Source organism: Aethina tumida, chromosome 2 (assembly GCF_024364675.1).
Source record: "Aethina tumida isolate Nest 87 chromosome 2, icAetTumi1.1, whole genome shotgun sequence".
Taxonomy (NCBI): Eukaryota; Metazoa; Arthropoda; class Insecta; order Coleoptera; family Nitidulidae; genus Aethina; species Aethina tumida.
In genome coordinates, this window is record NC_065436.1 from 38000970 (window position 1) to 38015363 (window position 14394).

Genomic DNA, 14394 nt, shown 5'->3' on the forward strand with positions numbered 1-14394 from the left:
ATTACTAAATTAAACATCTTCAGAACCAGCTGAACCGAACATTCTTCTCATGAAAGTGTTTAATGGATTGAGAATTTTTTAATAATAATATTAATAATATTTTTTGTGAACCTTTAGGTTTAGATTGTATCGTATATTAAAAATTATAATAAATATATAAAATTTCATTTTCATTTTCTAGTAACCCCAATGAAATAAATCATTTTTTTTCCATGACAATATTAATTAAACACCTCAGAAATTAAATTTTAAACACATAATAAATTTTTATTGATAAAAGGAAGTAAAATAATAAAACAACTAAAACTTATAATTCGAACTTTATATAAAACTGTATTATTATATTTATCAATGATTATGTTTTAAAAATGAAATTGTTAAGTAACCATCTCAGAAATTAAATTTTAAACTCAAAATAAAGTTTTATTAATAAAAAGTAGTAAAATAATAAAACAAATAAAACTTATAATTAAAACTTTTTATAAAATTGCGTTATTATATTTATCCATGATTATGTTTTAAAAATGAAAATATTAATTAACCACCTATATGCTAAACATTTTAGTGCATGTTTTCTATGAGAATTATAATTCGTTAATATTTATTAGCGATTATTAAATGTGGCACGTCTGTAAACACTAATTTAAACGCAACAACATTATTACAACACTACAATGTTTAATAATCAGATAACAATCGTTTGATTTTGTTTTATTATTTTTATTGAATCGATTTCAAACACACATTGTGAAAATTTATGATCATAAAAATTTAAATAAATTCTTATAACTCATAAAAATACTTGAGGGTATATTTCATAGATAAGCACAATAAATTGATTATGCAAATTAGGTAAATAATTTACGAGGGTTATGAAACACCTGACCTTTTATTATTCTTTTTGTAGTTTCAAATTTAGAGAAATTTGTTTTCCATACAGTAATTTATTTGATTTAACGAATATTTCGCAACATTGTAAATTAATTAAAATTTCAACCTAATAATTGCTTCTGTCAAAAGACATTGTTAATTAAAATACAAAATCAGGTCAACAATAAATTTATAGAAAATGTTTATTTGTTGACAAACCTTAAGCCTATAACTATTTACAAACTATTGTGCACGTAATACGTATAACAAAAATGTGAGCCAATTAAAATATTATTTCACTCTTTCGGTGATTCGTATTTGGTAAACTCTCCCGAAGACACCCTCGAATGGGGCAAACTATCTTCATAAACGCCTTCCAATGAATCAACTTGTTGTTCAGAACCGGAGCTCGATTCTGATTCCACTTTAACTGAACTTCTACTAGCAAAACTTGTGTCTCCACTTACATTTCCATTCGCTTTGTTCTTGTAGTTGATGAAGTAAACTTCCGGTTTGTTCTGCGGGACTTGTTCCAATTCAGTTCTAGTAATCGGTACCTCTTCAATTATCGGCTTCTTAACCAGTACGTAAACAAGAGTTTTCTCTTCTCTGCGAGACCCAGCCACAACGGGAACCCGAATGTTGGGCGGTGACGGAGGCTTGATGAAAATAATCCTGTAGTGGATTTGTTTCGGGACCGGTTGTAACTGAACCGTCTCCAATTTGGCGTCGTCCGGGTCTTCGGGAGCCACGTGCACGTATAAATGTTTGAACACTTGAGCATCACCGGAATTAGCCAAACTGTTAGAGTTCGAAGAAAATGACTGTTCCAAACCAGAGCCTCCTTGTCCCAATGAGCTGGAGGAGAAGCTGGAGGACTGGGCGTTCAACGAGCCGAAATCGCTGAAGCCCTGCGGTACGAGGAACGTGTTTCCTCCCCCGAATGAGCTGGAAACGTGCGTGAATTCGCTACCCAAGGAATTAATTTGTCCGGCGTTAGGAGGTGCGTAATCGTAACCCCCGGACGAGTGGGGAAGCGCTCGAGTGAAGGCGACGATGAAAAATAACTGGAAACTGAATTTTACTAAAGGAAAAACTTTGTTATTGTCGATATTACTTACGATTAAGCGTTTCATCTTGCACTCGAATCACTTGACATATTTTTAATCTCGGCTGACATTATATATGTGGCCCCTTTTTCCCCCCTTTTTTTGATATTTAAATTTTGTGCAATATTATTACATGGCGATACCTTAATGTATGCATATAATCGCGGTCGTTTATTAATATGGGTTTTATTCTTATTTTTGTTTAATGTCATGTACAAACAAAATGTACCTTTTTGTTTGTACACAAGGTTCTTACTGTCAAATAAAATACATTATTCATCTTCGGGGCGTTTTTAACTCATAGTTTTATTTATTAAGAACTTGAAAAGCCTCGAATTTAATTGACATTTACCTTGTTGTGTAAATTGCTTCTACGACATAAAATCAAGCAAAGTTAAACAATATATTCTTAACTAATATACTCGAATATATTCGGCGAATTGATTAACAACATTGCATAAATATTCAGACTAAAACTGAGAATTGAAAAAAGAAAGTTTATTTAATATGCAGTTTTTAGTAACAAAAAATGACAAACTTTAAACGAAATAACTAAGATTTAAGAAGATATACATTTATGCAATTTTATTAGTTTACTGCACGATTATGCAAATTTATTCTAAAAAACTAAATATTCTTATGACTGAAAATTTCACGTTTAATTTATACTTTTAATTTAATATTAAATCTTAAAATAGCATAAATAATAAAATTAAGATTTGATTTAATAAATTTTTAAATGGCACATAGGAAAATAAAAGTAACTTTTATATATTATCATATGTAGGTTTGTTAATATTAAATTTAACTATGTTAAAACATACTCGATGTTCCAATGAAAATATCAAAGTTATCTGTGTTTTAAAATGCACAAAATTAAATGTAGGTAAATATACCCTGTATAAAATTTTGAACTATTAATAATGACTCCCAATAAGATGGTCTTTGTTTATATTGTATGCCAAAAATGAACTTTCCACCAACAAAATTGGTGGCTTTACAGACATTTTAGTTGCTCCATCAATCTGTCAAAATTTTTAGAAAAAAATAAACGACTCAAAAACTGTTGAGTTTAGGTATAGGACATGGTATATTCATTTTATTTACAATTACATATAGAATTTAAAAATCCAAAAATATATATGGAGGATCATTGAAAATAATAATGTTGAGGTAACTTCTGGTGAAACGAGAAATAAAATTGTTGTTCATAATAAATTAAAAAAAAATAGTTTAAAATCAATGCCTTTTACCGTTCTCTATAAACTTCTAATGAATAAGTGAGGTAAATAATAAATATTGTTTATATTATTCAATTATTTTATTAGAAGTATTGTAGTTTTATATAACTTACCATAATAAAATAAAATAGTACTAAAAAATAATATTAATGTTTTTAGAGAATATTCAATATTAGATCTTTATTTATTATATTAATATGCTAGAAATGTACCAATTTAATTTGTAAAATTTTGGATACTTTGTGAAAAAAGACAATATATGTTATATGTTGAGTTTATAATATAAATTATGAATCTAATTAGATTGATGATTATGACAATGGTGAATCTAAAAATATGAGGAAATTAAAAATATTTTTTATCTCAAACTGATTTAAACAAATTAAATAAACTACAACAGAACTTTCAACTGTATAAATATTTACATATATACATTATAAATATTCTAAAATTACAAATGTAATTAGATCTAATCTGAAATTTATTTAAATAAATTATAATAGAAATTTAGTTGTAAAATTCTACAGTGATCCTTAAATTTTGAATTATTTCAAGAGAATTGAATTAAAATTAAGAAAGTAATATATACTGCGTAAAAAAACGCAAAAATATTAACCTATTACAAAATAGTAATTGATTAAAAATTAAACAAAAATCTTAAAAGTGCCAAAAGCTAATAATAATTAAATTATTTTATTAGAAGTATTGTAGTTTTATATAATTTACCATAATAAAATAAAATAGTATCAAAAATAATAATTTATTTTATTTGTGACTATGTGCGTGTCCAAGCAAAAACGTGATTGAACGCGTCGAACTCACCCGGTCCTTAGGGCCAATAATCTAAGACGACTGTTTTGTGGCTCTGTGGTAGCTCTGGGTCTTCCGGAACCTCTTGCTCTACATCTTCTGTCCTCTTCACTCGACGACTGCCAACATCGCATCACAATACTCACATTTATATATAAATTACTGAATAAAACAAATTGTGGCAAAAACTAAGTACACTCTTATTTGCGATACCTTAAAGAAATGAAGAAAAAAGAAAAAAACCGATAATACGTTTTCCAATTGAGGTCAAATTTTAATCATTTCTTAGATCAATAGGTATTATAATTTTATAAAAATATCTTAATACTTTCTGAGTATGTACTTTAATATAAAATGATACAGTTACCATACATTTTTAATTTAACACGAAAGATTCGTTAGACGGATGAGTTCATAAGAGTAATTCAATTTTTAATAGACAATTATTACAAAATGGTGATTAAGTAACTGCATTGTGCACGATTTAATGAACCGTTCGTAACATTTTAAAGGTAATTTAAACTCGATTTACTGAGAGTAAAAGTTGCTCAACATTAAATTTGGGTTTATTGGACCACACGCACTTAATTAATCAGTTAGTTATTAATTAATATTTTGTAATGCGTGAGGTTGTATAGAAAATGAAACACAAGGATGTTAAGTAAAAAAATACATTTATTTGTCACCGTGTTTGCGCGAGAATAATAGTATAAAAAAATAAAAATATATATTTATATGAGAACCTAATCCTAAAGTATGTGTTTATGTACATGTGAAATGTTCTAGTGTAATATCACACTCCATTGGTCCAATGAAACGACGAGGACGCTTCGTCGTCTACCCGTACAATAAATATTTAATGATGTAGTTGACTTGATTTTTTATGGGGAATTGCGAAAGTAATTTAGTATCCGTTGGCTCCGGGGACTCCGTATTTGGCGGAGACACCACCGGCACCGGAAGAGACGATTCCACCGCCAATGCCGCCGGCATTTACGTCGATGCCAGAACCAGATACGCCATGACCGCCGCTAATGCCGCCACCGATTCCACCTCCAATACCGCCGCCGATACCGCCGCCAATTCCACCGCCAATTCCGCCTCCGATGCCTCCAGCGATGCCAGAGCCGATGCCGCCAGCGGCGAATCCGGCGCCTCCGGCTTCCTTCTGGGTCTTGTACTTGATGAAATAGACTTCTGGTTTGGATGGTTGGGTTGGGGCTGGAGTTGGAATAACGATGTCTGGTTGTTCTTCTGGTTTCTTGACCAAAACGTAGACCAGGGTCTTCTCTTCGTTTTGTGGTTGTACTGGGATGACTGGGGCGGTTGGAGCTGGGGCAGATGGGGCCTTGATGAAGATGATCTTGTAGTGTTTCTGTGGGGCGGCTACTTGGATTGGAGCTTGGACGCGTCTCTCCTCTGGTTCTTCAGGGGCAACGTGGACGTAGACGTGTTTGTGAACTTGGACACCACCAGCACCACCGGCGAATCCACCGGAGGCGAAGCCACCACCGAAACCGGCACCACCGGCACCGAATCCGGCACCACCGGAAGAGAATCCAGCACCACCAGAGGAGAAGCTAGCGCCGCCGGACGAGAAACTGGCACCTCCGGAGGAGAATCCGCCTCCGAAACCGCTACCACCGATGGCTCCGCCTCCGATGGCTCCACCTCCGATGCCGGAGTGTCCGGAGAATCCACCGCCGATGGCACCGCCACCACCGATGAGGCCGCCGCCTCCGATGAGACCGCCAGCACCTCCCGGAGCTGGGTAGCTGTAGCCGGATGGAGGCTCAGCGCGGGCCAGGACCACTAGAGCGGAGATTAACTGGAAAACGGGGATATGTTATTATTCAAGACCGTTAGATTAACACCGGCACAGCTTATGTACACTAAATCCATTCCGCTGTACTTTCACACAAACTAGTCCACTGAAAGAAGAAGTAAGTGGCAAAGACCGTCGATTTACTTACCACTAAAGGTCTCATCTTGTGCTTGAGTGAGTAACTGTGTGTGTTACTCTGGAGAAGATGTAAAAGTATTTGACGATGTTGTGTCCGGCGTGCGGGGCTTTTATACGGTTTCGTATGGCCCCCCCGAAACTTTGTGCAATATTAATTATCTCGAGTAAATGCTACATAAAATACTATTTGTGAATTTTAGAACAGGGGAACGGGGAACGGATGCCCAATCGTCCATCGTCCATCGTCCATCGTCCATCGTCCATCGCCGTCACTTGCACATTTCTTTCCCGTCCTCCGTTCAAGGACGAGGGCACTCGAAATATTTTACAATGTACACGAAATTCAGTTGTGACATTTGTTCAGTGTAACGACGGATCAAATCGGATTTTGTTTAATTTCGGGGTGAGTTTGTTCATATCTTTCTGTCCGGCAAAGGCAAACACTCACTCGCGAAAAGTCGACGTCGTTTTCATTGGCACTCAACAATTTCTGCAATTTTATTTCTTTAAAAATATTTTGTTAATAATATTAAGGCTTTTATAAAATATTCATAAACACTGTTTCTTTTTTCTATTTATGTATCGTCGAAAACCAAAATTAGTAGTTCAAAATGGGATGCGACATTTTTACGATTTTACAAAAACCATAAAGATGATTTTAATATATAATTTTTAATTATTATATTAATTTGCTGGAAATGATTTAATCTGTCAAAGTTTAATTTAAAAATATGAGAAAATTAAGAATATTTTTTAATAAATTTTTCATCTCAAATTTATTTAAAAAAACTAAATAAACTGCAATAGAGATTTCAACTATACAAATATTTACATAGGTACTTTACGAATATATAAAATTATAAATGTAATTAGATCTAATCTAACAACGATTTATTTAAAAATATGAGTAAATTAAAAAAAAATTAATAACCTGTTTATCTGAAATTTATTTAAATAAATTACAATAGAAATTTAGTTGCAAAAATTTTACAGTTATCCTTAAATTTTGGATTATTTCAAATAAGAATTATTTAAATAAGTTTATTAGATTTACAAATATTGAGTAAATTAATTTTTTTTTTAATAAAACTGTTTATCTGAAATTTATTTAAATAAATTAACGTACAACAAAAATTTATATTTAAAATTCTATTGTGGTCCTTAAATTTTGGATTATTACAAATAAAAACTATTTAAATAAATTTATTAGATTTATAAATACCGTTTATTTAAAACTGACAATATTTTCTATGCTATATTAAAATTATAAATCTAATTAAATCTAATCTGAGAATTATTTAATTAAAAACATTTATTTAAAACAATTAAATAAAATACATGAGAAATTAAAATTCAAAGTTTCATTGTGATTCTTAAATTTTTCATTATTTCAATATTTTAATATAATAAAAATAATAAATACATTTATAAAAATTCTAAAACTAAATCCATTATAATTTCATACATTAAAACTTAATGGAAACAGACAGACTCTCTAAATTGAATAAGCAAACAGTAAATCTAATTGAATTACGTTGAAGAAAGATGGTCGAAAAAAATGAGGTAACAAGAATCCGTTTAATAGTAGATTCACCCATAAACACTCGACATGTTAATTACACCTTTCTTAAATCCGAAATTCATAAAACGTTTCGCAACAACATTACGTGTCCGTGCGTCTCTGCAATTAGACATTTACCTCAAATAAATATGGCACAAGGTTCTCTCTCTTTTTTTTATGTGTATGTTTCTAATCGATGTTCCCATCGTTTCCTTTTTCATTTTCGGGTGGGTTAATTGATACAGTTTTACGCGGTTTTACGGTAGAAAGCATCTCATCGAATATTTATGGATTAGGATCAGCATCGTTCGGCCTAATTTATTTATTATTCCGCTTCCGTTACGAATATGCTAATTCGAACTCTTGATCCATCACAATCGACCCGACGAGTTTACGTCAGTCGCATTGTTTTCGATCTGCTGATTTTCACGTTCCAAATTTAGAGAACATCTCCATTAATTATCTAATGCATTGTGTGATTGATAAAATTCCGTTTGAAAAAAGCTGCTTTCTATGGAATTAAATTCGGTTGTTTTTCGAGTGAAGGGAACATGCAAAAAGTAATTAATCTTGCTGCTCCCCAAAACTGAACCAATTAAACGAATTAAACGAAATTACCAGAAGTGGATCCGATGATCTGTAAGTTATTAAGCGATTGTCGATCGGAGATTAATAAATAAACTTATTGTCGGGACTTTCGAAATTTCGAAATGCACCCACTAGATATTTAAATTTCGATTCATTTCGCAGGAATTTTCGCATTTTACGCCTGTTATTGCATTAAATATTGTTCACGATTACACAAATTAAAATGTTGCAAAGAAAATGTATCGCGGATTTTTGAATGCGAAGTTCGTTGCGGAAAATTAATGATTTTCCGCTTCGAAATGTGGGACAAGTTCATTGCTGAAGCTAAACGCATCAATCGCGATTATTATATAAATTTCTTCTGTTTCCTGCAACAATGTAAAGAAGAAAGTGCATTTGTGCCATTTGCATATAAACTGTTGATTTAATTATGATGAATATTTAAATAGTAGACAAAAATAAAAAACGGCGTTTAATAAATTGATGACAGCATTTAGGAAGCATGTAAAAATAATCAATACATTAAAACGTGATTGTGAAACGAAATTATGAAATTCACTATGTAAATTTTTTCAAGTACATTCTAATGAACTGACTCCTTTCGAATTGTGACTTTTGAAAATTGTAATACACAGTAAAAGTCGAGAGGACTTCAACAGTTCAAAACGGAGACACCCAGGAGGTATGATTTATTGCTATGTTATAACTAATGTTGTAAAAATTAAAATTACACTACATGGATGAAAATAACTAATAAAAAGTCAATCAAAAACGATTTAATATGTGACTAAAATCTCAAAAGCACGTTTAATTAAATTTAAATTAATATATTAAATCTTTAATAAATTGGACAAACGAATGAATTTAAGGTAGAATTTAAAAATTCAAAAATATGTGACTATGGTGTGTTATTGAAAATGGAAATTAAATCTTGTTCAAAATAAGACAGAGTTCAATACCTTTTTTCGTCGTCCAAAATTTTTAAATGAATATTTTGACTTTTGTCTATACAATGGGTCATTTGAAACCGGGACACCCTCATAAAATTTGTTTCTTTTGTCCGAATTTAACAAACTTTTTTCAACCGTAACACATGAAAATATATACCTATAGACAAAATTTCACATTCTTTGACCCAACCAATTCAAATTCAGATTTTTACATCAAAACTTAACTTGCCTTGGTATAGCCATTTTATGAAATGGGTGTAATTTAATAATAATTATGCATATTCATAATTTTGTAGAAAAATTATAATAAAAATCACTTTCTTATTTTTTTAATCAAGTAGCCTGTGGTATAAATTATCAAATATAGCATAAATTATTTTATTTTTCAACAATATTGGAATAATACTATTCTTATACTAATACTCTTAATACCTAAATTTGATTTACTGCCGTTCTATTCAATGCATTTTTCGAAAGTTCGTGGTTATCTTTCTCAATTGTTCTGGAATAATTTCCGCACATGATTCATTATTTCTATCACGAAGTGGTAAAAAATAAATTTGAATTTTAAGTATTAAGAGAATTCGTATAAGTGTAATAATATGACATTTTGTCTAAGAATGGGTGTTCCGGTTTCAAATGGGCCACATTGTGTATACAGAGTGATTAACCAAAAATATTTGTTGAAAATTTTGAACAGAACAAAAAGGTATTGATTTGAAATTTTTACATCATAACTTACTTGTCTTATTTTGAACAAGATTTCATTTCCGTTTTCAATGAAACACTCTATATATTTTTGAATTTTTAAATTCTACTTGCAATTATAAATAAAATGATAAATATATCATGTTTGAATTATTAATTTTAACCAGTCAGTTTCAGGAACTTTCATTCTCAATAGCTCAATAGCTCAATAGCTCAATAACAAAGATTATTAAATGGCCCTATTATAGCAGACATCTGTATAGTGATGTTCAAAAAAATTGTCAATTTTAAAAAATATTTTTTACTATGGGTGACTTTCCTTATTATTACACCAGGTCTATTTTTAAATATCTTTTTACCCTAACACATCAATTTTTGTAAATAAAGATCTTATTCTTTTAAGATTTTTGATACGCTCGCCAATGACAGCAACATGCATATAATAGTGGGAACCCGTAAGTCTGCCAAAAATGATAAAAGAAATATGTAATAATCATTTGAAAGTATAAGAAATGTAAAAAAGCACCGAAACACAATTAACACCAATTCCGATTCGAACAATGGTTCAAGATCGATTTAAAACGATTGCGACGCCGTAATTTTCGTCCGCAAATGTCAAATTATTTACAAACTACCAATTAGCGTAGTTTCAAGTTCGGCATATTCAAAAATCGCCAATTACAATATTATTACATTACAATTATCTTCGATGCGAACGTTTCTCGACGAGAAAGTTCGACGCCGATCACAACACAAGCCTATTGTTTCCCGACTAAATTGTCAGTTGTTTCCCTTTATTAGCTATAACCGAATTTAATCGGAATGATAAAATAAAATTGTTTAGTTAGGGTTGCACAATTTGTTGCCGTTAATAATCAGACGTTCGCAATTATTAAATGGTAATTGTCTGACATTTCGACAGATATAAAGTCGAACGAACATCACCATAAATGTCCGTCAGACCGTTCCAATTCATTTTATTATTAGTATGTTGCTCAAATTCGAATTTACCACCTAGTCCGACGCATCGCAACATTTCTTATTCAATCGGCTCGCATTTCCCAACGGAATAAAACTAATGCATTTATAATATATTAAGTGTAAACAAACGGTGTTGCACAAAACGACAATGGGAAGAGCAAACGGACGACGAAAAAAATGTGTTACGCAAACGATCTACATGCGGTCAAATTGTTCCATCAAAAGTTTTAGAAACTCTCGCAATACGAAATTCCACACAAATTTTAGATGTTCTCCCATCATTTGCATACACATGGATTTTTATTGCTCTTGCACCACTTAAAAAATTTTAATTGCGATGAAACTGCTAATTAAATTAAGCCTCGTTAAATTAGCAAAATTTTAACATTTCCCACTTTAAAACAATGATAAACGGAACATTTGTTTCGTTCACTAACTTTACTAAAAAGGGAGTTTTTACTGTTTTATTTAAAAAACTATAAAGACTATAAATATTTTTGTAGCAATTAATGCATTTTTAACAATTTTCTTAATTATTTTAAAAAAATAGCACAAAACTTAAATCTGAAACTTACTTTAGATTATACAGGGTGGATATATCACCTTCTTCATTACAAGTTTATGGAAAACGAAGAAATGTATTGATTTGTAATTTTTGCATCAATAATAACTTGGCTTAAACTACATTTAGAACTTGCTTTTAACAAAATTACGTCACCGGAAAAAATGTAATGTTGTCAGATATAAAACAAATGCCTTCACATGATATACTACTATAAATAGGAAAATTAACCTTGTTTTTACATTTATGGTAAAATTTTTAATAATGTTTATTTTAAGTATAGCGTAAGCTTATATCCAATTTAATTATGCTAAAATATTATGCTGATATTTTAAAATGCATATAAAATTAAATAACAAACTCCCTTTATACAATTTGACTGATGGATAATCCTTGGTTAATGTGTACACCAAAAATTAATTTTTTACCATCAAAATTGGTGACCTAGAGATATTTCAGTTAGACAACCTGTTAGGTTTGGGTACGAGACAAAACTGAAAATAATATGTACAAATTTATTTTTTGATTTATAAGTTTTATACCATTAAACAGTTTTATTAAATTTACAAAAACTTTTTATTCAAAATGATATTTTTTATATATTTCATATATTTTTCCAACTATTCCAAACAGTTTTAAATTGGAGATTAGTTCTAATTTAACAAATATTAATTTAAAAGTATGAGAAAATTAGATTTTCAAACACTTTTTATTAAAAAATGACAATTTATTTGTATATTTTGAATCTTTTCTTCAAGAAAAATTTATATTTAAGTGATCCTTAAATTTTGTATTAATTCAAATAAGAATTGTTTCAATAAGTTTAATGACTGTTTAATAAGTTTCATGACTCCCCCGTGAAGATACTCTCCAGTGAGATTCAGTCAAACCCTACGATATTTTACAGTTAATCCCTACGATGTTTTACAGTCAATAAGGGACTTGTTACAAGAGTACGATACAGATTCAATTGTCTTCCTTTGTCCTTGGTCTTGTTGTGGTAAAGTTATTCTTCTTCACCCCTGTCCAGGTCTTCTTTCATTGGTGCCCCTTTCGTAAAATCATTTAATCACTTTTGAAATCGAAGATTGTGTCACATTTAGTCATTTAGACAATTTTCCAAACCAAAACAAATATTTTGACGAACATTTTAGGTTACCGTATAGCTAATTAAAACTAATAATGTAATATATATATAAAAAAAGATATTCAAAGTAAATATTCCATAATTTTTCAGTTTAGTTATATCAATTATATGATTATCAATAATTTTAAAAATAATAATATTTTAAGTTTTAATAATATTGTAAATTTTATTTACTACCTAAAGAACATCATTTTCGTCCATCATCCAATTCGTGTATGAATAAAAATAATTTTTTGTCTGCTTCAAGAGGATACAAACAAATGGAAACGGAATGTATAAAATCAATTTATATGCGACATGAATCTTAGTTTTGGAATTAAATATCTACAAACTTTTTATGTAACCTTTAGTAGATACAAGCTCATCGGACTCACAATATGTTAAATCTCGTCCTAAAAGTTTTGTTTTTAATATTTATAACAAAGGCACATAAACAGACACTCTGTGCACCATAAATAGAGTGAATTTGAACCCCTGTCTCTGAATGTTTTATGGCGAATTTTTAACCACTATGAGAACCTGATATTAATAAAATAAAAATATATTGTCTAGCCGTAGGTGAATTAGAAAGGCCTCTGCCTGGCAAAGTGTGCGTTACATCACAATTAAATATGAGTCGAAAGAATAAAAGTCTTATTGCTTGTATCGTCCTTAACGCTCTCACTTTGTTTTAGGTCGGGTCGCACGAAAAATTTATGTAAAACACACCACATTCGTAATTAGTGAAAGGCGCAAAACATTTGCAACGATAACATTCCACAAAAAACAAACAATCAATCAATTTTATTGGTCGCTAACTATTTATTAAAACCATGTTAGGAATTAATATTTCTTGAGAAAATTAAAATTTGTGAAAAACTATTATTGGACTTTTTACGCATGTATTGTGAAATTCGGAAACAATAGGCGGTCTCGTGGAACAAATAACGAATAAAGATATACAAAAGCGAATTATGCTTAATATTCATAATGAAATGAGTCGATGCGATAAATTCTTAACATCGTGCTAAAAAGAAAGTTCTCCTACCCAAATTCGCTTATTCGCATATAAAACAACAGAAACGACGAAGATCTGTCAGTCGATAAGACACACGCTCAGATTTGGACGGAAGTGATTTTTTCTCGTGACTGTTGTCCTAGATACGAATAGATATAAAAAATTAAAATGTTCGTTCATTTGTACGGCTGTGATTGAAGAATAATTGGCCGGTTTCGCAATTGATGGATGGATGGATGGATGGATGGATCTTTTTGATGTCGGTGGAAAAAAAACCAGACCTTTTCGATTGTATAATCGTGAACGATTGCAAAATTATGCGCCCAAGTATATATAATATTTAAAAAATAATTTTAATCGGTGGACCATATCAAACACAATTATCGAATTAAAGTGTTAAATTAATGTCAGCTTAAAATGATTCTGAATGTAGGATTTGATCACATTTTAAATGTTGGTTACATCACAGTAAAACTTTGAATTTGTTCGTTCGTTTAATTCATGTATAATAATTAGTAGATATTTTTTCAAAACAGCATCACAATTTATTTAATCAAACTATGTCATGCGGTGTGATAAATATTATAATTTAATAATATAATTTAACCAATATAAATTCCCTTCAAAATTAAAGTTGCTATATTTAACATATGTCAAGCTCAATTGAGATAAATTACCTAATAGTTTATAGAAGAAAGTATAAGTAAAAAACACTGTTAGTAATTAGTATTTTATTTTAACAGTTCATATTAAATAAAATAGTTAAGGGTATATACTGTATATAATATCGAAATTTTTGGGAGATATAATTTTTGGGATAAATTTCTCTCTCTTCTAGTTTGGATATACTCATAATAACAATTATTCATGTTAATAACCTATTAAAAATAATTATAAATATATAGAT

General features: G+C 30.2%; 3 protein-coding genes across 3 annotated transcripts in view; all 3 read right to left on the minus strand.

Annotated features, from left to right (window-relative positions):
• Nucleotides 1–14394, minus strand: part of LOC109595239 (protein gone early) — a 53312-nt gene that overhangs the window by 25815 nt on the left and 13103 nt on the right. The gene's annotated exons all lie outside the window — the stretch shown is intronic.
• LOC109603763 (uncharacterized) lies at nucleotides 705–2021 on the minus strand. Its single transcript, XM_049963398.1, has one exon. It carries the CDS (start codon nucleotides 2004–2006, stop codon nucleotides 1167–1169), a length of 840 nt encoding a protein of 279 aa, XP_049819355.1. The 5' UTR covers nucleotides 2007–2021; the 3' UTR covers nucleotides 705–1166.
• Nucleotides 4688–6109, minus strand: LOC109603775 (uncharacterized). Its single transcript, XM_020020271.2, has 2 exons — nucleotides 6004–6109; nucleotides 4688–5858 (listed from the first exon to the last, which is right to left on the minus strand). Exons 1-2 carry the CDS (start codon nucleotides 6016–6018, stop codon nucleotides 4935–4937), a joined length of 939 nt encoding a protein of 312 aa, XP_019875830.2. The 5' UTR covers nucleotides 6019–6109; the 3' UTR covers nucleotides 4688–4934.

Bases quoted from the DNA above. Each gene is read 5' to 3' on its own strand.
- LOC109603763 (XM_049963398.1), bottom strand. From the start codon at position 2,006: ATGAAACGCTTAATCGTAAGTAATATCGACAATAACAAAGTTTTTCCT.